General features: G+C 43.3%; 1 protein-coding gene across 1 annotated transcript in view; it reads left to right on the top strand.

Moving 5' to 3' along the window:
• The window catches only part of TMEM131 (transmembrane protein 131), a 396906-nt gene that overhangs the window by 359385 nt on the left and 13684 nt on the right, over positions 1 to 23837 (top strand). Inside the window, 3 exon segments of the mRNA XM_033949394.1 lie at positions 2828 to 2949; positions 3034 to 3130; positions 18517 to 18620. Coding sequence (XP_033805285.1) covers positions 2828 to 2949; positions 3034 to 3130; positions 18517 to 18620 — 323 coding nt within the window.

Raw genomic sequence — 23837 nt, 5'->3', positions numbered from 1 at the left:
GATATATTTTATTTTTCTTTTTTTTTTTCCCCTTTGCTAGGTGAGGGGAAATTTGTTGTGAGTTGAGCACCCCTCCAATCATTTTCCAAAGTTTAGATTCTTTTATAAAATACTAGTAAAATATATCAGCATCTACCATAGCCATAGAGCTGGCATAAGTGTGGGTGTCTTAATGCAGGATTTATGTGTGTAATGTAACAGTGTTCTGTAAGCTGACAGCATATATGCCACCCCTGCCTATAATATACACATGCTCTCCTCTGTTAATGCTCCCTTGCAATTATGCATTAAATCATTTTAACACATAATTACAGGCACCAGTGCAATAGGAATGGTACGCTGAACTTTAGGGTACTCTGTCCATTCTCACGAGCATACTGAAAAAAGATGTCAATCACAGTTTTTGAAACCTCCTCCTTCTTCCAGGAGTCTGCTGCCCCCTTCAGTTTCTCTTTCTGCAGGCGAATATGAAAGATGTCGTCTGATCTGATTGGTTTATTTCTTTTTTTATTCTGCGGTTTTTTTGCTCTAGTCGCAGTCTTTTCATGAAATCAGAGATCCTTTTTGATAAGGGTCTACTCTGCCTGTGTGGAGAGGAGCAGATTTCAAATCTGCAGCTGGCAGGTGTATCCTTCGAGGACCTGTTTCAGCCAGCCTTCTGAAGATTAGTGGAGCTCAGGGTCCGTTTCCCTAGTGTTTACTTGCCCTTTGACTTGGTCAAAGAATAGAACACAGGCTGTTTAGGCCTTTGGGGCACTCATGGTGCCAGCTGTGTTTTGTATTGACACTTCCCCCCCCCTTTTTTTTTTAATCGTGAAATGGAGGGACTTGAGGGTCTGTCCATGGAGGTCCAACTGGCAACCTGAAGATCCCAACTGAGTGGCTGGAAGCCGAGGGCCTCTCCTAGAACAGCTACACCTGAGAGGAGGTGAAGCAGGCAGCAGCAGCATCATTTCCCTAGCACATGGTCTGTGAGTAAGGCTGTGACAGCCTGCAGGAAAAATTAGGGAGTGTGTCAAATTTAGGGGGGAGTCTTCAAAAGCTGTTTTTAAGTGTTTCTATAGTTGGTCCCCCCTCCCCTAAAATCCTGTTTTTGGTCAGCCTGAGGTGATTTTAAACTGTTTTTTATCAATAAAATTCACCAGTGGCAGCCATCTTGGATTTTCCCGAGATATATTTTTTCCCCTTAAGTTCTCAAACTTCTCCAAAACACCTCATTTGGCTTACAGAGTGCCAGGGATAGAGTTTTCTGACTCTATTCTAGTGCAATAGGTGTGTCATTCTGGACAAGTGGGTAATTTCCCTGTAGCCGCAAGCCTTGCAGAAGGAATTCACTCTATCCCTTCTACTTCACAGACAGTTCTGCTGACTCCATGCAGTTCTTTTCCTTCTGCACATGAACCTAAAGGAGTGTTTCTGTTCTACTTATTTCTTTATTTTAGTTGGGTTTTGGGGGGTGTTTTTCTTCAGTTTTTGATGCTAAGACTCCCCTGTTAAAAGGTTCAGCTCTGCTTGCTTGGAGAAGAAGCAGACTGTGGTACCTATTAGCCAGCCTGCTGAAGCACACCCCCCTTCCAAGCAAGTGTGGAGTGGTGTAAAGGATATGCAGGATGGCTGAGTGGATGTGATCTCAAGGGGCTCTTCAAGGATTTGGGATTCAAAGCTGCCATTATGACCCGTGCCTGCCATACCAGGTTAAATACTCAAGTGCGAAAGCCCCAGTTTCTTCTGTCAGGAGTGGATTATGTGGCTGATGCTCAATATGATGACATTAGGGTCATGAGCAAGGCTTTGGCTTATTCAATCTCAGCCTGCAGAATACTCTGGATCAGGCAATGGGCTGGTGATTCCATGTCCAAAGCTATCCTCAGCAGACTCCTTTTCAGAAGGCAATTGCTATTTGGGAAAGGTCTGGATGATCTTATGACCAATGTGGTAGATCGTTGTTCAAAATCTTCATATAAAACAGAAATGGCGATGCATTTCAGCACCTAGGAAATACTTTTGGTTTTGAGAAAAGTGAAGCCAAAATCAAAGAAGGTGTTTTTGTTGGACCTGAAATCCATGAACTGATCCTTGATGATGTGTTCAAACAGAAGCTGAACCCAGCAGAATCAGCATCATGCTGGTTGTTCAGAATTTTCTTGGTAATCACAGATAAGAGAATTATGCTGAGCTTATAGAGAACATGCTGACAGCATATCAGCTAACGGGTGCCAGAATGTCACTTAAAATGCACTTCTTACATTCTCACCTCAACTTCTTCCCACCCAATCTTGGTGATGTCAGTGATGAGCATGGGGAAACATTTCATCAAGTTATCAAGGTGATGGAAAGCAGATATCAGGGAAAGTTCAATCCCAGTACGATGGGAGACTATTGTTGGTTCTTGCAAAAAGAGACAAATGTACAGTACAAGCATAAAAGCAAGTGTTTCAAACATTTCTGAATATGCTGACATCACTTTTGTGTGAGTTAAAAAGGCGTAAATATATGCTGTAACATGTCTCATTGTCTTCGTGTTAGTTTTCAGAGTAAACTTAACACAAGTTTGGTGGGACACAGTTCATACTCACAAAAATCAGTAAAGTGTATCTCAGAAATCTGATGTGCTTGCTAAATTTCAATTACAGATCTGAAATCAGTTTCATTAAATTAACTAAGAACACTTCTTAAGTTCTCAGTAGTAAAGACAAACTTTTTTTGTTGTTGTTGTTGACCAGTGTAATTTATTATGATTTTAAATTCAGTATATATCACTTTTAAAAATTCTGGGAAATGAATGTTTATATTGAATTGCTAAAACAGAAATGTTTTGTGTATTTAGTGAAAATAAGAGTAAGCAGCCTAATGGCCTGAAACAGAAGCTGGCAAAGACAACCTCGTTACCTGGAAGGAATGGTAATCCTACCTTTGCTGCCGTTGCTGCAGGTTATGACAAAAGTCCAGGTAACAGACTAATAACAAATAATCATATAGTTGTAAATAAATATGGAAAAATGTTTGTTGACTGAATTCTGTTCATGCTGACAGGTGGTAATGGCTTAGCAAAAGCTGTGAGTAAAGCAGATGGTTCTAGCAGCATCAGTATTTCACATACTCCTTCTGTGGACAGCGATGGCTCAGATAGGTAAGATTATAATCCCTGAAATAATAGTATTCATATAGAGCACATCTCAGATGTTTTTCAAGCAATTTTTTGTATGACATTTGAGCACCTTGTATGTGTGTATGCACAGCAGTAGAATAGGAAAGCTTATGCTTCTCCATAAATCAAAGGGTTGTATTAGTGGTCATAAATACAATGCTGAGAAAGTTTGTGTTCCCCTAAGTTCTGTATTTAAACATAATGGTGCTTATTTTAGAAACCCTATTTGTGTTTTTGGATTTCTGAAAATTGGCATTTAGACATTCATAATACATGAACATCCAAATGACAATTTTAGAAAGCCAGAATGTGGTATATCCATATGGCAATGGGGCATGTTCTGAGCATGTTTGGGGTGGGACATGAACAGGCTTAAAACATGGATGGATCACAGAAGGGAAAGAAATATTCATGTCCACAAAGGTGGACATCTGGAGTTAGACCTGTCACTTGGAATGTCCAGGGTTCCCTTGCTGGAAGGATCAGAAACTGTTTGCACTTATTCTGTGTTATCTGTAATACAGAACACAGAGTAAGTGCAAAGCCTATATGGTACATGCAGGGAATATGCTGGGTTTTGGTTTTTTTTGTAATGTACGTCCTGATTCTTCTCTCAATTAGTCTCATAGTTGATTCTGACCGTACATTTCAATTTGGAATATAACTTCTCAAAATTTGAATCAGGTACCATGGTGCCACACCATAAAGCAAGTGGTGTATTACAGTCAAAACTTTATACTGAATTTGAGCCTCAATCAGCAGCCAGTGTAGTTTCTTTAACACCAGAGTGATATGATCATATTTTGTTGTCCCAGTACTTTGTATAGCCACCATATCTAAGAAACTAGAGCTGATGTGGTCTATCCAATGCAATTTTCTGAATAAGCACACCAAATAACCCCAGGAACAAGTCAAAAACCCAAGGCATCAAGAAAAAAAAAATTTGTTTGCCTGTGTTTATCATTACATTATGTTTAACTAGGTTTGTTTCTAGTAATTGAAATATGTTGTTATCCACTATAAAATCATAAGGGCTTTGGTGGAATATAAGTCAGAATGTAATGTAATAAAACAGTTTGGAAGAAAAACCAGTTTAATATGCACACCTGAAGACATTGTAAATAGTTTTGTATTGACTTTGGAATCCAGTTCAAGTAAAGTTACTATTATCAATTACACCTTGGCTTCAGCTTAATTCCTTTGACAAGGGAGTAGTGCGAGGATTGATCCTCTGGCCTACTAGATCTTCATCTGGTCCAACCTATGCCCAGCTCAAGAGACAGACAAACAGACAGTTTTTTTTCTGCGAGTCATAGTTGTGGGTCCCTGACCTTAAGAATTAGCTGGCCAGTGTCTTGACAAGATGGTGGCCTTATCCAGAAGGATGCTGGGCTGCATAGAGAGAGGAATCACCATCAGAAAAAGAAAAGTATTGATGCCCTGTACAAGTCGTTGGTGAGGCCCACTTGGAATATTGTGTTCTTGTACAATTCCACTCTATTCCTGGACTAGTGAATTATTTTTCCATACTCACAAGAGCTTATAGGAAGCCTCATCTCAGAGTCTTGAGCCTCTTACCTCAGGACCTCCCTCCCCTCTCCCCAGCAATTCAGTTTCTTTCCTACAAGCCAGACTGTAGGAGCTTGTGTTTATTTTTCTTTGATTCAGTCTTTTTGTTTGCAAATTCTACCCTTGTGCTGCAGAGGTTTCCAATGGGGACAGCTTTGGCTATGGGAGATCACAGGCTTTGCGTAAAGCCTGTTTCCAGGGGGTTGGCTGCATATCAGTGCACCCTCTGGACAGCCTGCACTTTGGTTCGGGGCTCATGGACCATTCCCTTGGGATCATGCTCACCCCAGGTTAATCCGCTAGTGGGTCTGAGCGCAGGCTGCGTGGCTCCGTGGAGGTGCACCTGGAATCAGAGCCAACTGAATCCCTCTGCCAGGTCACGTCTGTGCTGGTGTCAGTTGGTAGCTGAGGTCCCCTGCCGTGGGTGTCAGGGGAACCAGGGGCGCAGTTAGAAGACCTGCAGTCTGTTTTGCATACTTGTAGAGGATGTTTCCGCTTCCTTTGCAGCAATACACAGTAGCAAATTATTATTATTATTTTATTTCTTATATACTGCCAAAGCCGTAGTAGTTCGAGGCGGTTCACAATAAAGAAGGGCTGGACAATCAGCGAATAGTTACAATCAGTGAATACAGATACAACAAAGAATCAGCGAATGCGGTTTACAACAGAGAAGGGCAGGGCAATCAGCGAATAGTTACAGTCAGCGAATACAGATACAATAAATATGCGTGTGTGGGGAACCGGTAAAATATGAGGGACAAAAGTAAGGTGGGCAGGGTGAAGGGTAGGGAAAGAGAACTTGGGGAGCAGGGGCAGGGAAAGAGGGCTAGGTTATAGTTCGGTTGAATAGGCTAGTTTTTAATAATTTCCTGAAGTTTAGGTAGGATGAGGAGTGCAAGATAATTCTGCTCAGCCAGTCATTTAGATGACCTACTTGGAAGGCAAGTGTTCTGTTTAGGTGACTTTTGTATCAGCAGGCCTTTAGAGTTGGGTGGTTGAAGAGGTGGGCTCTGCGGGTGGGCCTGGAAGGGCAGTTTAAGGAGAAATGGGGAACCAGGTATAAGGGGGCCATACCAAGAATGGATTTGAAACAGATACAGGCAAACTTGAACTGGATTCTTGCTTCCATGGGTAGCCAGTGGAGTTTTTGGTAGTAGGGAGATATGTGTTCCCATTTTTCCAGCCCAAAGATCAGTCAGATTGCCGAATTTTGGATGATGCGGAGTCTTGAGTATGGGGCTGACAGCCTGAATCAGCAACTTGGGTCTCTAATAGTGTTTTGAGAGGTTTGGGAGTGTGCCCTGGTTTCCCCCCACAACCCCCTAAAATCCCAAAATCACCATGTGTTAGGGGTTCCTGTGTTTTTCCTGGGCTGATTTTTATTGAAAATTACACCTACAGCGGCTATCTTGGATTTTTCCAGATTTTAATTTAGTTATTTTTAGCCTCTGCAAGCTTCATTTTTGCAAGAAAACCACTCAGATTGCCTCCTCAGGGCAGGATGTTGTGGATTCATGATTCATTTGTGGTGGATGGCTCTCTGGTGAGCATTTGTGTTTCACATGCACTGCGGTGCATGAGAGGAGCAAAATTTCATTGGCCCAAGTACCTTCAACCTCTGAAGGTGTTCCTGCTTCTATTTCTGGCCGAGGGCACCCCGGAAATTCAACAGTGGGCCCTGAAAAGAGTGCAATTATTCCAGAAAAACACAGCTGCGATTCAGCAGTCACAGTTCATAAGTCTTCTAAGGAGTCCAAGATGGGTCCACAGGAGGTGACTCCTGCCTCAGATATTGGGTTTCCCCCAAAAGTTATTAGCGTGATGTATGAGGCTTTTGTGGGGGGGGGGGGGGAACTGATGCCAGCCACCCCTCCGAATGTGGCCATGATGGTTGGAACATGTGGATTTATTTTAAAACTTTCTTACCCACTTATCCCTAGGCAGTTTACAAGATATAATCATAAAATACAGGCACATACAATAATTTTGAACAAAACAAAATAAAGACATCAGTTTTTTCAGAAAACAATTATCTGACATTGCCACCCACATGCCAACGGAAATATTCTGCATATAAGGCAGCTGTTTCAATGCTTCCATGAATAAGGTGGATTGTTGGGGTTTTTTTAATTTTATTTTTATTAAAGTTTCATTTTTCCATGATCACAAAATCATTGTTTACAGAAACAAATAATAACAATTTTATACAATTAGAAATTAAATAAGGCAAATATTCCTCCTTTGTTCTGATTCCAGTCCACTATGCATGGGGGAGAAAGTCAAAGAAACAATCGGATTCCATTTTAATTACAACATTATTTAAAGTAAACCAATGAGCGCCTGAGTCAAACCTAGTTTTCTGTCTATGAGCGTACTCCTTGTTACTCAACTAAGGTGCTAGCAGTAATCACTACCTTATCTGAAATAAATCTAGATAACTGGGAGGATTCAAAAAAATATATCTAACTCCTTTGTAATTAACAAGACAATTACAAGGAAATCTGAGTTCAAAAGTAGCACCCAGTTTTATAACCTGGAGCTGCAAAATTAGAAATTGTTTCCTCTTCTTTTGGGTTATTCTAGCTATATCAGGATACATTCTTATCTTTTGATTCAGGAAAAGTTTATCTTTATGTTTGAAAAACATTTTTAGTAACCAGTCCCTATCTGAATCTAAGACTAATTGTACAAACAGTGTACCTAAGGACACTTGTTCAGAATCTGACTTTTCTAAAATATTTGTCAAGTCCAGTAAGTCAAATTCAGGATCTTGTTGGTCTTCAACAGATTTTTTTCTTTCCAGAAGGCAAATAGTAAATTTTCAAAATAGGTGGAAAGAATGCTTGAGGTATCTTCAAAACTTCTACTAAATATCGTTAAAATAGTTCCAAAGCAGAAATTGTAGTTGACTTGGGAAAGTTAATTAACCTTAAGTTCTGTTACCTTGTAACATTCTCAAGCATTTCAAACTTTAAGTTAATGCTTCCATTTTCCTTTATAAGGAGCTGATTTTGAGCTCCTAATACTTTCATCTCTTTCCCATGAGCTGTTACTTCTTTTTCAAGTTTCTCAACCTTTTGTTGTATTTGGAAGATTATAACAAGACTCCTGAACACTGAGTTGTTAAATTCTGGATCTGGCTACCTAATGAAGAATGTAATTCTGATATTGCTTCCCAAATTGAGTTTAAATCAATTATTGGTAGCTTTTTTAAAGAAGCTAGTGCAAACTCCAAAACATTTTTTGATTTCACAGTACCTGAGGAACCAGGAAATTCTAGTGGTTTCTGTGCTCCCACATTCGACTCCAAGGTCTCACGCTGCAGCGGTTGTAGTGCAGATTCAGCCAATACCTACTGAACTGCGAGATCTTCACTCTCATCACAGCTCTCACACATTGCAGCTTCACTTCCCTTTCTCGTTGCACTGAAAGACAATGATTGGGGGAGTGGTTGCGCCGGTGTGTTCCGCTCCTCCGGGGAAAGGCTGTCTGCCTTGAGAGGCGAACGAGAATCCTCCAACAGGCTCACCCCTCTATCCAAGGACTTCTCACCCGGATCGCCTTTAAGTTGACGCTCCACAAAAGCGTCCATCAGCCCCAACTTCTGAGCTTCTGGCCCGGGTTCAGATGAAAACACCCGGGTCTTCAATTTTCGTTTCACCATTAAGGTAACAGGCAAAAGGGACGGCGGTGTTCTGCCGAGCTCTTCACACCGCTATCTTAGTTAGGCTTCTCCCCCGAATAAGATGATTTTTAATACCTTCTTAAAATTTAAAACTCCAAGAGGGCTCTTAATGGTCCAATTAGATTGTTACATAAGGTTTCTCCTGCTAAAGAGAAAGCAAATGTTCTTATGCTTTCATAATGTGCTTTTGAAAAATCCGTCCATGACAATCGTATCGTCCGCTCAGACTATAAGGTTCTGAGCGGTCGGTAGAGTGTCATTGCCTGTGTCAAGTACCAAGGAATGCCCTGATGAATAACCTTAAATACCAACACTATTGTCTTGAAAATAACTCAAAACCTTACAGACAGCCAATGAAGTGTTTTTAATCATGGTGTGATATGGTCAAACTTTCTCACACCACAGATTAAGTGTGCAGCAGCATTTTGGATCATCTGTAGGGCCTTACTCTGTGCTGATGCAATCTCTAAATAAAGGGCATTACAGTAATCTAATTTGTACCTGGCTCCCCTGTGGTGGTCCAAGCTTGTGTGCTGGTAGTTGCTGTGTTTGACCAGGATACCCTGCCTTGCTGTTAATTAAGCCTGCTGGCACTACTGCCGTGATGGATGTTGATGCCCTCGCAGATCTCCAGGATCCGAGTGGATCCCCAGATCTGGGTGAGGATCCCATGGTACAGAGACTTTTTAAACCCACACATCTGGTTGCTTTAATTTTTAAGCCCCTCCAGGAAATGAAGCTGGAGGTTAGTCTGCCAGTCACAGTGGAATGCTCCCTTCTAAGTAATGAGTTGACTGCTCTCGGCTTCTTTTGCTGACCATCCAAATATAGTCAAGATACTCACAGATATTTGGGAGGTGCCTGAGGGCCCACTGAAATGCACCAGAGCCAGGGCTTGGCTCTACCCTATGGCGTATGCCTTTAACCAGCGTTTTGCATCCTTGGGGGTGGTCTTCGTCAGTGCCACAGGTTGCTAAGTGCACTTCTCTCCCCAACATCCCGGGGGAGGGGGGATGCTGAGGGATGTTCCAAACTGCAAAGTGGATTTTATTCTAAAGCAATTCTTTGACTCAGCGACTGCTGGGCTTAAGACTACGGCAGCCTCTTTGTGGCCTGGGCATGTCATTCTAAGCTCTGCCATGATCCAGACACTATTGTGGTCCAGCATCTTGCCTTCCTGATCTCGGGGGTGGATTATATAGTGGATGCCCTCTACGACATGTTCAATGTCTTTTGCAAATTATCGGCTTATTCCATTTCAACACGCAGGATGTTATGGATCCAGCAGTGGTTTGGAGATTCGTCTTTGAAGGCGACTTTAAGCAATTACCCTTTAAGGGGCAACTCTTGTTTTACGAAGGTCTGGATGACCTCATGGCTAGTGTGCAAGACCACAGAGCCAAGTCATTGCTGTATTGTAGGACCTAGCCCTCCAGGGGATTTGGGTGACCTAGCTTTCGTCCCTTTCAGCATTCCTGTCAGTACTTTGAGAGGTCATCTGGTCTGCCAAGCCAGAGGTTCAGTGGCTCCTGGCACCGGTCACTAATGGGAAGCCATCTGGCAGCACCCTCCAAGAAACAATTCTGACACCAGTCCTCTGACTACTCCTCCACATATTGGGGGGTGGCTCTCTGCCTTCCTGGGGAATGACAGGCCATCACCCTGGACAGTTGGGTCCTGGAGGCCCTTCAGGACAGCTACAGACTCGAGTTTAATTGCCCCCATGGTGATTATTTCCTGGATTCCCCGCAGGGAGGCCATGGTCTGCCGGCTGCTGGGTATTGTGGCTGTAAAGCCTGTTCAGGAGCAAGAATTGGACGCCAGCAGATTGAGCACGAAATATGGCATCCCTGCTCAACATGGTTGTGCCAAATTAATAACTCGCACAAATTTGTATATTTTCAATTAAAATTATTTTATTATTCGATTTCTATGAAAAATGCCAATTAATAACAACTACAGTTATTTCCATAATTAAAACTCCACAAATAATAATTTATATTTGTAGAGGGAGAAAATTCTCACAAGACTGTAATCCATATCTTTGTTGAGAAATTCTTCTTAAAGTGCCAAAGCTGTGAACCTTCTTATATACTGTTGAAACAACTGCGGTATGTCAATCTCTCCTATCACCACTGCTAAGAACATTTTCATATAAGGCATGCAGAAGGCAGGACTATTTCTTGCATATGATCTACACCAGGGGTCTCAAAGTCTCTCCTTGAGGGCCGCAATCCAGTCAGGTTTTCAGGATTTCCCCAATGAATATGCATGAGATCTGTGTGCATGCACTGCTTTCAATACATATTCATTGGGGAAATCCTGAAAGCCCGACTGGATTGCGGCCCTCAAGGAGGGACTTTGAGATCCCTGATCTACATAAAGACATTCCTGACCTTTGAAACATAACAGTGAAATTAAAAAAAATAACTCTAATATCTATTTTCTAAAGTATTACTTACAAGAATATTCATATAGAAAGACTCAGAAAATGTTCCTCTTCTGATCACAACACCTTAAAAAAGTCAGACTGCTTTCCTGCTAGTACCGTATTTTCATGCATATAATGCGCGCGTTATACACGATTTTTACAAACCGCGCATAACTTTGCGCGTTATACAAAATTTTTTTTACATAGTTCCCCCCCCCCGACGTCCGATTCACCCCCCCCCCCCCCGCAGGACCGCTCGCACCCCCACCCCGAAGGACCGCTCGCACGCACCCGCACCCCGAAGGACCGCTCGCACGCACTCCCACCCGCACCCCCAGCCTGAAGGACCGCTCGCACCCCCACAGCCTCCGGACCCCCCCCCCCCCCAATCATGTAGAAGCTCCTACCGGTGTCCTGCTGCTTCCTCTTGGCGGTCCCGACCCTTCTGTGAGCCCTGCACCTGCGCTGCTTCCTCTTCCGGCGGTCCCGCCCTTTCTCTGACGTCAAGCCCTCTTGCCCCGCCGACTCCCCGGTGATCGGGGCAAGAGGGAGCTCAAGCCCTCTTGCCCCCCCGACTCCCCGACACGATTGGGGCAAAAGGGAGCCCAAGCCCTCTTGCCCTGCCGACTACCCAACTCCCTGACAATATCGGGCCAGGAGGGAGCCCAAGTCCTCCTGGCCCTGGCGACCCACACCCCGCTAGTTGTTCGGGCCAGGAGGGAGCCCAAACCCTCCTGGCCACGGCTACCCCCACCCCGCACTACATTACGGGCAGGAGGGATCCCAGGCCCTCAAAGCAAACCCCCATCCCCCCAACGACCGCCCCCCCCCCCAAGAACCTCCGACCGCCCCCCCAGCCGACCCGCGACACCCCCTGGCCGACCCCACGACCCCCCCACCCCTCTTCCCGTACCTTTGTGTAGTTGGCCGGACAGACGGGAGCCAAACCCGCCTTTTCGGCAGGCAGCCAACGACGGAATGAGGCTGGATTGGCCCATCCGTCCCAAAGCTCCGCCTACTGGTGGGGCCTAAGGTCGGGTTGGGCCCATGTGCCTCAGGCCCCGCCCCCAGGAGGGATCTAAGGCTCCCGGGCCTATTCTAATTGGCCCAGGCGCCTTAGGCCCCACCAGTAGGTGGAGCTTTGGGACGGATGGGCCAATCCGGCCTCATTCCGTTGTTGGCTGCCTGCCGGACAGGCGGGTTTGGCTCCCGTCTGTCCGGCCAACTTCTGGAAAGCAGTATATACTAATGCTTGAAGTATGGGAAACAGATTCTAGTTCTAGAAGATGTGATGGAAGAAGATGAATTGGATATAATGGTGATCATGGAGACGTGGTTCACGGAAAACCATGACTAGGATGTGGCTATACTGGGTTTATACTGGGCTATAATCTGTTCAGGAAAGACAGGGTAGGAAGTAAAGGAGGGGGGAATAGTGTTATATTTTAAAGATCATTTTAAAGCCACACAATTGTAGGATCTGCAGGGCAAGAAAGAGGCACTGTGGATCAATTTGGAAAGAGAGAATGGTGAATATATTTACATTGGTGTGATATAGAGGCCTCCTTCACAGACAGAAGAAGTGGACAGAGATTTAATAGTAGACATTCAGAATATATCTCAAAAAGGGGAAGATTTACTAATAAGTGATTTTAACATGCCAGATGTTGATTGGGGTATCCCTATTGTGGGGTCTTCTAGAAGTGGTGAGATCATGGATTCTCTACAAGGAGAACTGTTCTAGCAGTTGGTAATGGGGTCATACAAATGGGGAGAGTGTTTCTGATGTTACAATGGATGATCATCTGGCATCCAGTGGTCACTGCATGGTATGGTTTAATATTAAAATAGGTATAGAGAGGGCTCAATCAAAAGCAAAGGTTCTAGACTTTTAAAAAAACTAACTTTGTTCAGATATGGGATTACATCAAGGAATTGTCTGGATGGGAATGTCTGGAAGAAGTGGAAATTCAGTGGGATAAACTGAAAGGAGTAATTGTAATAGCGACAAACCTTTTTGTGAGGCAAGTAAGTAAAAGTAAGAGGAAAAGAAGGCCGCTTTGGTTCTCAAAAGTAGTAGTTGAGAAGGTAAGGAATAAGAGATTAGCTTTCATAAACTACAAAAAGTTACAGAAGAGGTAGACAGGCAAAAATATCTGGAAAAGTTAAGAGAAGCTGGTCGTGTAGTCAGGAAAGCAAAGATGCAAATGGAAGAGAAAAATAGCTGACATGGTAAGACATTTTTTAAATGCATAAGAAGTGCATAAGTGGTATTGTGAGACTCAAAGGTGAAGGAGAGAAATATGTAGTAGCTGATGAAGAAAGGCTGAATTGCTTAAATATTTCTGTTCTGTGTTCACAGCTGAAGCGTCGGGGGCGGGACCACAGAAGACAAACATGAATAGGGATAGAGGATTGGTAGACCCTGATCGATTTTCAGAGGGCTATGTTCATGAGGAGCTAGCTAAAATAAAGGTAGACAAAATAATGGGGCAGGATGGTGTACATCTGAGGGTGCTGAAATAATTTAGGGAACTTCTGGTGGCTCTGCTGATTGACCTTTTCAATGAGTCTCTAGAATCAGGAGTGGTACCAAACGATTGGAGAATGGCAGATGTGGTCCCTCTCCACAAAAGTGCAAGTAAGGAAGAAATAGGAAATTACAGGCCTGTAAGTCTGACTTCTGTGGTAAGCAAATAAATGGAAACATTTTTAAAACAGAGAATGGTGACATTTCTGGAATCGGTGGATTACTGGACCAGAGGCAACATGGATTCACTAGAGGTAGATCTTGTCAGATAAATATGATAAATTTCTTTGACTTGGGTGACCTGAGAATTGGATACAGGTAATACGCTAGATGTGGTATATTTAGATTTTAGGAAAGCCTTTGACAGTGTTCCACACAGACATCTAATAAATAAACTGAGTGCCCTCGGAATGGTTCCCAAAGTGACAGGCTGGATCAAGAACTGGTTGTGTAAGGCAACAGAGGGTAGTGATCAATGGAGATCGCTCTGAGGAAAAGGATGTTATCAGTGGTGTGTGCCCCAAGGTTCTGTTCTTGGGCCTGTTCTTTTTAAAATTTTTATAAACGATATTGCTGAAGGGCTGTCGGGTAACATTTGCCTCTTTGCTAAATGTAAGGTTGGAGCCCCCCCAAAATGTAAGGTTTGGAGGGGTTATGGTTGAAGCGACATTATAATCCGCAGTCCCGAATTCAATACCCTCACAGAAGATTCACCAGGAAGTAAAATCACTCACAAAGACCACTAACAGTGTTTGCATGAAGAATAGATATATTGTGCAGAGAAAGCAAGATTCATAAAAGTTACAATTAAGCATTACAATTGAGAGAGAGATAAGTTTTACAATTACAGAGACTGTTTCTGTGCTCTTGTGAATGCGAGAGAGTAGGTGCTGTGAGGATAGAGAGGTAGAGAGAGAGAGAAGTAGAGAGAGAAAGGGAGGTGGGGGGGGGGGGTGATGTTCCAAGCTTCAGATTCCAGAGAAAGAGAGCAAGAAAGTGTGTTGCAGAGAGGAGCCTTTTATAGTTTGGAATCTCATTCTGAATATAGAAACTATTGTATTTCCCAGTATCTTTCTGTTTATAATTTGTAAACTGTTTGAAACAATGGTTAGTTTAATTAATAAGGAAGGTGTGACACTTGCAGGCATGATAGATGGGATTAGTCTCTGGCTTCTTTGTCCCATTCAAGCAGCCTATCTTCTTGATAAACAATCCAGTCTGGCTGGATGCTTAATGTATGTGAATTCTGTGCAGGAACTTTTAGGGTCTAACTGCATCAACATTCCAGAGTCAGATTGATATAATGTCCCATAGGCCTTTGCTGACATTGGTTAGGCTAACCCAATGCTAGGCTGACACTGATGATACTAAAATCTGCAATGGAGTAGACACCCAGGATGGCAGCTAAGAAATTCAAGGTCCTGCATTTGGGCAAATTGAAGGGATGGAGTCTAGAGTTGGCAATGGAGGAGAAGGGTACAGATTGGAGGGACTGCCCAATGAATGGTGTTCACAGGCGGAGCATATGGGGAGATAAGTGTGACTAGATACTGAGGGGCTGTAAAGTGAGGGCACTTGTAGGTCAGTAAGAGGAGTTTGAACTGTATTTGGTAATGGTTGGGGAGCCAGTGAAGTGACTTCAGGAGAGGGGTAATGTGAGTGTATTGGCTCTCGTGGAATTTAAATAGGTCATGTAGCAGAATTTTGCACGGATTGAAGGGGAGAGAGATGGTTGAGTGGAAGACCTGAGAGAAGCAAGTTGCAGTAATCTAAGTGAGAGATAATGAGAGTGTGGATAAGTGTGTTGGAAAAGGAGAGGTCAGATTTTACCAATATTAGAGGAAGAAACTACAGGCTTTAGCAGTTTGTTGGATCTAAGCAGAGAAGGAGAGGAGTCCAAGATGACCCTGAGTTTGCAAGCTCATGAGCCTGGGAGGAGGAAATTTGTGTTCACAGAAATAGAGAATGGAGGGAGGTGGGTTTAAGTGGAAAGATAAGGATCTCAGTCTTAGCCATATTCAGTTTTAGATGGTGGTGAGACATCAGGTAGCAATGTTGGACAGGCAGGCTGAGATTTGGGCCTGGATTCCTATAGAGATATCTGGTGTGGAGAGGTAGGTCTGGGAGTCATCAGCATAGAGGTGATTCTAATAGCCATCGGAGGAGATCAATGCACCAAAGGAGTGGGTATATATGGAGAAAAGAAGAGGGCCAAAGACAGAGCCTTGAGGTACACTGATTGACAATGGGATAGCAGTGGAGGAGGATCCACCATTGTATACACCAAAAATGCAATAGGAGAGATAGGAAGAAAACCTGGAGAGCCCTGGAATCCCAGCGAAGACAATGTATCGAGGAGTAGGAGGTAATCAACAGTACCGAAGGTAGCACATAGATCGAGAATGATTGCCAGGGCAGTTTCTGTGGAGTGGAATGGGTGAAAGCCTGATTGAAGTGCGTCAAGAATAGCTTGAGATGAAAGGAAGTCCAGACAATGGAGCTGAACAGCACATTCAAGTAGCTTGGAATAAGAAAGGAAGGAGGGATATGGGGTAATAGTTGGAGGGAGGATGTGGGGGTCTAGTGAGGATTTTTTGAGGAGAGGTGGAGCTACAGCATGTTTGAAGACATCAGGAACAGTTGCAGTAGAGAATAATAGGTTGAGGATGTGACAGATAGGAAGATGACAGTTGGAAAGATGGCACCGAGTAGGTGAGTGGAAATCAGATCAGAGGAGCAGGTAGTGAGCTTGGTAGTGATTTCAAAAAAGGAGGAAAAGTTAGCAGGGGTTGAAGGGAGGCTGGCAGAGTAGACAGTTGGAAGGGATGGGGGGATGACTTGGTTTAGAACTCAAGGTGTATCTTGTAAACCTTGTCATAGAAGAACTCTGCCATTGTGTGGGGGAAGTGAATAGGGGAGGGGGTTTGGAGGTAGGGCTCTTTGAGTAGAAAGTTTAGTGAATCAGAGACAAGGAGGGTTAGAGCTAAGAGAATTAGTTAAATGGGCGTAATATTCCTGTTTGGCAATCGAGAGGGCAGACTGGAAGGATGTCAGCAGGAATTTGAAGTGTGAGAGTCAGCATGTATGTGGGATTTAAGCCAAAGATAATCAGCAGATAGGGCGCAGGAGCACAGGTAGTGGATGTTGGGATTCAGCCAGGGCTGGGGTTTGTCATGCTTTACAAGATGTGATATGGGAGGAACAAGGGTATCTAGAGCAGAGGAGAGAATAGTGTTATATAAGAAAATGGCTTCATTGACAGACTTGTATGACTTAGTAGTTGAAGGGAAGGATGAGATCGTGGTGGAGAGGGTGTCAGGGTCAATAGCCTGAAGGTTTCTAAATATATAAGTAGTGATTAGTCAGGCATGGGGGGAGAGTGATAAGTTGAGAAGGTTAACAGATGATGTTCAGAAAGGGGGTGAGTTAAGGTGCAGAATTTAGTGGTAGAGCAGTTGGAGGAGAAGACAAGGTCAAGGCAGTGGCCATTCTGGTGCGTCGGAGTGGTGGAGCACAGCTGGAGATTGTATGAGGATGTTAGGGCAAGAAACCTGGAAATGTGGGAATTGAGGGGTCATCCGCATGAATGTTGAAGTCACCAAGGATGAGGGAAAGAGATGAGGGTTCAAGAAAGGAGAGCCAGGAGTTAGTGAAGGAAAAGAGGGACTTATCAGGGGGTTGGTAAATGACTGCTACTCAGAGAGGTAGAGGAGGGAATAGACAGGCGGAGTGGACTTCAAAGAAAGGAAAGCAATGAGATTGAGGTGGAGGAAGGTGTTGATATGAGGGGAGTTCAATCATTTTATCTACCTGAGTATGAAAGAACTTAGCAAGCATGTTGTGACATATCTCAAGGTTACTCATGCACAGTTACGGCTCAGTCGAGTCTAACACTTCAAGAGACAGGATGTCAGGAGAGTCCTTGTGCAAATCAGGTAAAAAAAAAAACTTTAGATTTGGAGCACCGTTCAGTGATAACATTTCTCACAAAAGAAGGAAAAAAGTCAAAGGAGATCCATGAATGTGTGACTGCATGATGAGTCTGCCCCATCATCCTACAAAGTAAAATTTTGGAGCAAGCAGTTTGTGGGTTAAGAGTCCATTGAAGATGATCCTCACATTGGATAGCCAATGTGCATCAGGCAGATAAATTAAGGTTTCCCAAATACCTGAAGAAATGGGCATCTCGGCAGGAATGGTTTGGAAAATAATTCATGAAAAGTTGGGCATTTCCAAAGTTAGTGCAGGATGGGTTCCAAGAATGCTGACACCATGTCAGAAGGCTGTGAGGATTCAGTGCTGTCAGGAGAACTTGGAAATGCTCCGTGAAGACCAAGTGAATTTATTTCATTGTTTTGTGACTGGAGATGAGACTTGGTTCTATCACAGAGATCTTGAGTCCGAAATAGAGTCAATGCAGTGGAAGCACAAGTCATCCCCCACCCCAAAAAAGTTCAAGACAGAAAAATCTGCAGGCAAAGTCAAGACTACTGTCTTTTGGGATGATGAAGGACATTTGCTTCTGGAGTTCATGCCACATAAGACAACCATAACCAGGGAGAGTTACGCCAACACAGTGATTGCTGTGCGGGAGTCAATCAAGGAGAAAAGATGAGGAAAACTCACAGCAGGCGTGCTTCTTCATCAGGTCAATGTGCCAGTTCACTTGTCATGACATTCACAGGCTGCCATCTGAATATGTGGGTTTATGCAGCTAAACTATCCACCCTAAAGTCCTGACCTAGCTCCCTCGGATTATTTCCTGTTATGAGTTTTGAAGAAATCTTTTTGTGGACAGCGGTTTTCAAGTGATGAAGACATCAAAGAAGCTGTGGTGTCCTGGTTTGAAGGTCAAACAGAATTCTTTTTAAAGGGGTTAATCATTGCAGGAAAGGTGGATGAAGTGTATGGTGCTATTAGGAGACTATATTGAAAAATAAAACAAAAAGCCTCTTCTCCCCCCCCCCCCCCACACACACACCTGAAAGATCTACTGGTCAATAATACCTCTTAAAAATGAACAATATATGCCTGTTAACCACCTAGGCATTTTCTTCACTCATGTTCATGGTGAATTTTTATATTGTTCAACTGTATTGATACTTAGCTCAAGTAAAGTTTATATAACAATGTTACTTTTCTTTGTTTAGCTCTGGTTTGTGGAGTCCCATCAGCGGTCCTAACAGCCCTGACTTTACACCTCTAAACTCATTCTCAGCATTCGGATCCAGTAATTCCTTTAATTTAACTGGAGGTGAGATATTTGAATAGTAAAGTATATTGTTGTTCTATGCTTTTTTCTTTTTTTTTTTCAAATTTTTATTCATTTTAACATAAACATCAAGTGTACATTAAATATGAACACAACATATTACATTATCACTTGATAATTCCATAACAATATATAACTAAAAGATTTATATCCCACCCCATCTCATATCTATACATGAATAATATAATCAATTAAATTATGCACATATATATTAAATTATCATAACCCACCCATCCCCATCTATACATGAATAATATAATTCCTATGTATATTAATCAATTAAATTATGCACATATATATTAAATTATCATAACCCACCCATCCCCCATCCCCCCATTCTTTCAATTATCATATAAGGAAAAAGAATAATCATATAACACAATATTTATGTACTTTTTACTAGCAATATCATGGTATTAGGCAAATAGAAATCAACTTTGTAAGCTGTAGTTGAAGTTTATTTTATTAGTCACAAAAAATAGCAGCTGTGCCAAATAACCATTACAGATAAACCAACACTTAGAACTAAATAGCCCCCATAAGTCAACAACTAAGGATTATAAAAAAATTTTAGTGGAACGTATCCTCAGTGTGAAGACATAAGCATAAGGAAACGGCATACACCAGTGGTCTCAAACTCAAACCCTTTGCAGGGCCACATTTTGGATTTGTAGGTACTTAGAGGGCCGCAGAAAAAAATAGTTAATGTCTTATTAAAGAAATGACAATTTTGCATGAGGTAAAACTCTTTATAGTTTATAAATCTTTCCTTTAACTGTTAAAGCCTCATTCTCACCCTGGAGAATCAGCTCTTCATACTCTGGACTGTAAGCGTGCTTTGGCTTTCTACTTGCAATGCACTCAACCAAACAAGTTGGGACATCCGATTTTCAAACGCACCATCTCCAACTGGTTAGCTGCTTGCATCTCTTTCTGCTATGCTCAGGTTGGACTACATCTACAGAGTCGAGTCACAGCCCATAAAGTCAGAGCCATGGTGGCATCAGTGGCTTTCCTCGGATCTACTCCTAATGAGGAAATCTGCCACTTGGTCCTCGGTTCATACTTTCACCTCTCATTATTGTCTGGATACTTTTCCTAGACGGGATGGCCATTTCAGCCAGGCAATTTACAAAATTTATTCTCCTAAGTTGCCAACACTCCCACCAGCCTATTCTGGTTAGCTTGGAGGTCACCCACATGTTGAGAATAGGCTGCCTGCTTGTCCTGGGATAAAGCACAGTTACTTACCGTAACAGGTGTTATCCAGGGACAGCAGGCAGCTATTCTCACAACCCACCCACCTCCCCTGGTTGGCTTCTCTGCCAGCTATCTGAACTGAGGAGACGCTCGCCCTGCACTGGGCGGGAAGGCACTCACGCATGCGCGGTGTGGCAGTCACGAACTTTCTAAAGTTCTACAAGTAAGTCTGCTTGCGAAGCTGTCCGCATCTGGGCTCCATGGATGACGTCACCCATATGTTGAGAATAGCTGCCTGCTGTACCTGGATAACACCTGTTACGGTAAGTAACTGAGCTTTTCCCTACCTTTGTTGTCTGGTGACTTCATTTTTCTGTGCTTTTAACTATGTTTCCAGGGCCTTCTTGTCCATTGACTGTTTTTCTCTCCATCTTCACTTTCTGCCTTGCATCCATCTTTGGCATTAAATTAACATTCAATTTTTCCATTTTTCTGCTTTCTTCTCAAAATCTACGTTTCCATGTCTTACCTTCCCTTCCTCTCTCTCTCTCCTTCCCTCCCTATTTCCATGGTCTGCAATCTCTCTCCTTCCTCCCCCAGTGTAACATTTCTCTTTCCCTTCCTCCTTTCTGCCCTCTGCAGTCCATCTCCCTTCCCTTCCTCCTTTCCGACCCCCCTCCCAGTCCAACATTTCTCCCTCCCTTCCACCAGACCAACATTTTTGTTCTCTCTTCCTCCTGCATGCTTCTCCTCTGGTCCTCCTTCCCTCAACCAAACAACATCTCTCTCTCCATTATACTTAGTCCACTCTTTCTTTCTTTTTCTAAGCCCTTCTCCTTTCCATTGGAGTTCCTTTCTATATTAATTCCTGTAAACCGTGTCGAGCTCCACTTTTGTGGAGATGATGCGATATATAAACTTAAGGTTTAGTTTAGTTTAGTTTCTCCCTCCATGAGTCCAACTTTTCACTCTCTGACCTCTCCCCCTGCCCCAGTGTAACATTTCTCCTTCCCTCCTTTCGGTCCTCCCCATCCATCTTGCCCTCTCCATGAGTCCAATACTTTCTGCTTCATGCATGCTTTCTTTCTCTGTCCTTGCCTCTTCCCTCAGTGGCATCCCTCCTTCCCACCACCCAACCCAACATGCTCTCCCCCCATTCAGCATCTCGCCCTCCTCTCCAGTGTGTAGCACCTTTCCTTTCCCTCCTTTCTGCCAGGTCCAGCAGCACTTCTCCCTTCCTTTTACTTCCCCCTTGTCCAACAGAACCCCTTCTTCCTTCCCTACTCCCCTTGTCCAGCAGAACCCCTTCTCCCTTCCCTGCTCCCCTGTCCAGCAATACCTGTATTTTGCAGCCGCAGTCTTGTATGCGATCTCGCACACTGGGTAGGAAGAGAGGCATCAGCGTCAGCTGACTTGAAATTCCTGCAACCATCGCATATGCTGGAACTCTTGCCTTTGTGTGTCTGCTGGATACGCGAAGGCAGGAGTCCCAGCATATGCGACGGCAGCAGGACGTTGCAAGTCAGCTGACGCCAGAGCCTCCCTTCCTACCCAGTGTGCAAGATCGCGCCAGCATCAGCTGACTTGCAACTTCCTCCTGCCGTCACATTTGCTGAGACTCCTGCCGTCACATTTGCTGAGACTCCTGCCGTCACATTTGCTGAGACTCCTGCCTTCACCTATCCGGCAGATACGCGAAGCCAGTAGTCCCGGCATACGCGACGGCTGCAGGAAGTTGCAAGTCATCTGGCGCCGTAGCCTCTCTTCCTGCCCAGAGTATGAGATTGGGTACAAGACTGCAGGCCGCTGAGACCGCTAACATACACTTACAGCTGCACACCATCATGGGAAACATTACATGTGCTTAAATTAAATGTGAATCAAAGTGCATGAAAAATATTATTAACTTGTTGAACTCATAAGGAGCTATCCATATCCATAATTTAATTGTTGTTATAGTGAGGAACTCTACAACGGAAAGCCTTCTTCCAGTCAAAATGTAGAATTTAGGAAAAATCACTTATCTGGTATTGGTAGTTCAGTGTAGTGGTAGTTGAAGTAACTCTATATAACAGTAGCCCACCTCCCTGCCTCATTTCCACTCAGCCTGCCAACTGTTTTGAAATTGTCAACACCAGGCTCTTTTTGCTCTGCATTCGGCGTTGGTTCCTGAAGAAAGGGGCTCATTATGCTTCTGAAACTGGAAACTATTATATAGAATAACTTCAACTACCACTATGCTGAACTGCCAATAGCAGCTAAGTGTTTTTTTTGGGGGGGTTTCCCTAAATTCTACATTTTGACTGGAAGGAGGCTTTCCGTTGCAGAGTTGTTTACTATAATAACAATTATGGATTACTAAATAGCTCCTTATGAGTTCAACAAGTTACATAACAGCATAAGAATAGCCTTACTGGGTCAGACAAATGGTCCATCAAGCCCAGTAGCCCATTCTCACGGTGGCCAATCCAGGTCACTAGTACCTGGCCAAAACCCATGGAGTAGCAATATTCCATGCTACCGATACAGGACAAGCAGTGGCTTCCCCCATGTCTTTTACAAAAACAGACTATGGATTTTTCCTCCAGGAACTTGTCCAAACCTTTCTTAAAACCAGCTATGCTATCCGCTCTTACCACATCCGCTGGCAACACAAATACTACAAATACTAGATACAATAGGAATCACATGCAAAGTACACACATGGTTTCAAGGATTCTTACAAACCAGGACCTACAGAGTAAAGACAAACAATGAAAAATCAGAACCATGGTACAACCCCTGTGGAGTACCCCAAGGATCGCCATTATCCCCAACACTCTTCAATCTCTACATTGCATCCCTCGGCACCTGCCTAGACAAAATAGGATTAACCTCCTATAGCTATGCAGACAACATCACCATTCTCCTTCCTTTTGATCAGCCAATGCCCACCATGACAGACACAGAACTCTAGAAACAGTGGCAACATGGATGAAAGATCACAAACTAAAACTGAACCCAAACAAAACAAAATTCATACTTCTTGAAAAAGTTAAAACCCCAACCATAACAAACCTAGCAATAAACTCAATCACATACCCCATTCAACCCACTCTAAAACTTCTGGGAATGACGATAGACAGATGCTGCATCATGCAACCACAAATCAACAAAACAATACAGAAATTATTCACAGTCATGAGAAACCTAAGGCAAGTTCGAAAATTCTTCGACAGAAAACAATTCCAACTCATGGTCCAGTCCCTAGTCCTAGGTCTCCTTGACTACTGCAATATCCTATATCTCCCCTGCCCCGCAACAATGATAAAACAACTACAAACAGTACTGCTGACTTTGAACCCTAGAAGTTGGAGGAAAGCTATTGTCACATGTTTTGCAGAGTGCACTGCTTGAGGAGATGTAGCTTTTATCAGCCAATCATCCAGATATGGAAACACTTGAAACCCATGGGTATGCAGGATTGCTGCTATCACTACCAGTCACTTGGTGGATACTCTTGGAGAGGAAGCCAGGCTGAATGGCAGAACTTTGTACTGGAAGTATTGATGAGCTATCCGAAAATGCTGAAAATTTCTATAATTGGAATGTATGGATATGTGTGTGTAGGCCTCTGAGATCTAGAGAGCACAGCCAATTGTTTTGTTCTAGAAGTGGGTATAGGGTTCCCAAAGATAGTATGCAAAACATTTATTTCACTAGATATTTGTTGAGGTCTTGGAGGTCAAAAATTGGACGAAGATCTCGCATTTTCTTTGGAATTAGAAAATACCTGTAGAACCCCTGATTTTTTTGAGAAGGGGGAACTACTATGGCATTTAACTGAAGTAGAGCTTCTATTTCCTGAAGAAAAAGAAGGGATGTCTGTTGTGATGTGAAAGAAGACTCTGGGAGGGATGTCTGGAGGAATGGTGATAAAATAGAGAGAGTAACTCTCACTTATGACTTTGTGGACCCAAGTGTCTGGTAATGAGAGTCCAGCACTAATGATACAACAGA

The sequence above is a fragment of the Geotrypetes seraphini genome, chromosome 6 (assembly GCF_902459505.1).
Source record: "Geotrypetes seraphini chromosome 6, aGeoSer1.1, whole genome shotgun sequence".
Classification (NCBI taxonomy): Eukaryota; Metazoa; Chordata; class Amphibia; order Gymnophiona; family Dermophiidae; genus Geotrypetes; species Geotrypetes seraphini.
Note: the sequence above shows the minus strand (reverse complement) of the source record. Positions and strands in the feature narration are given on the sequence as shown.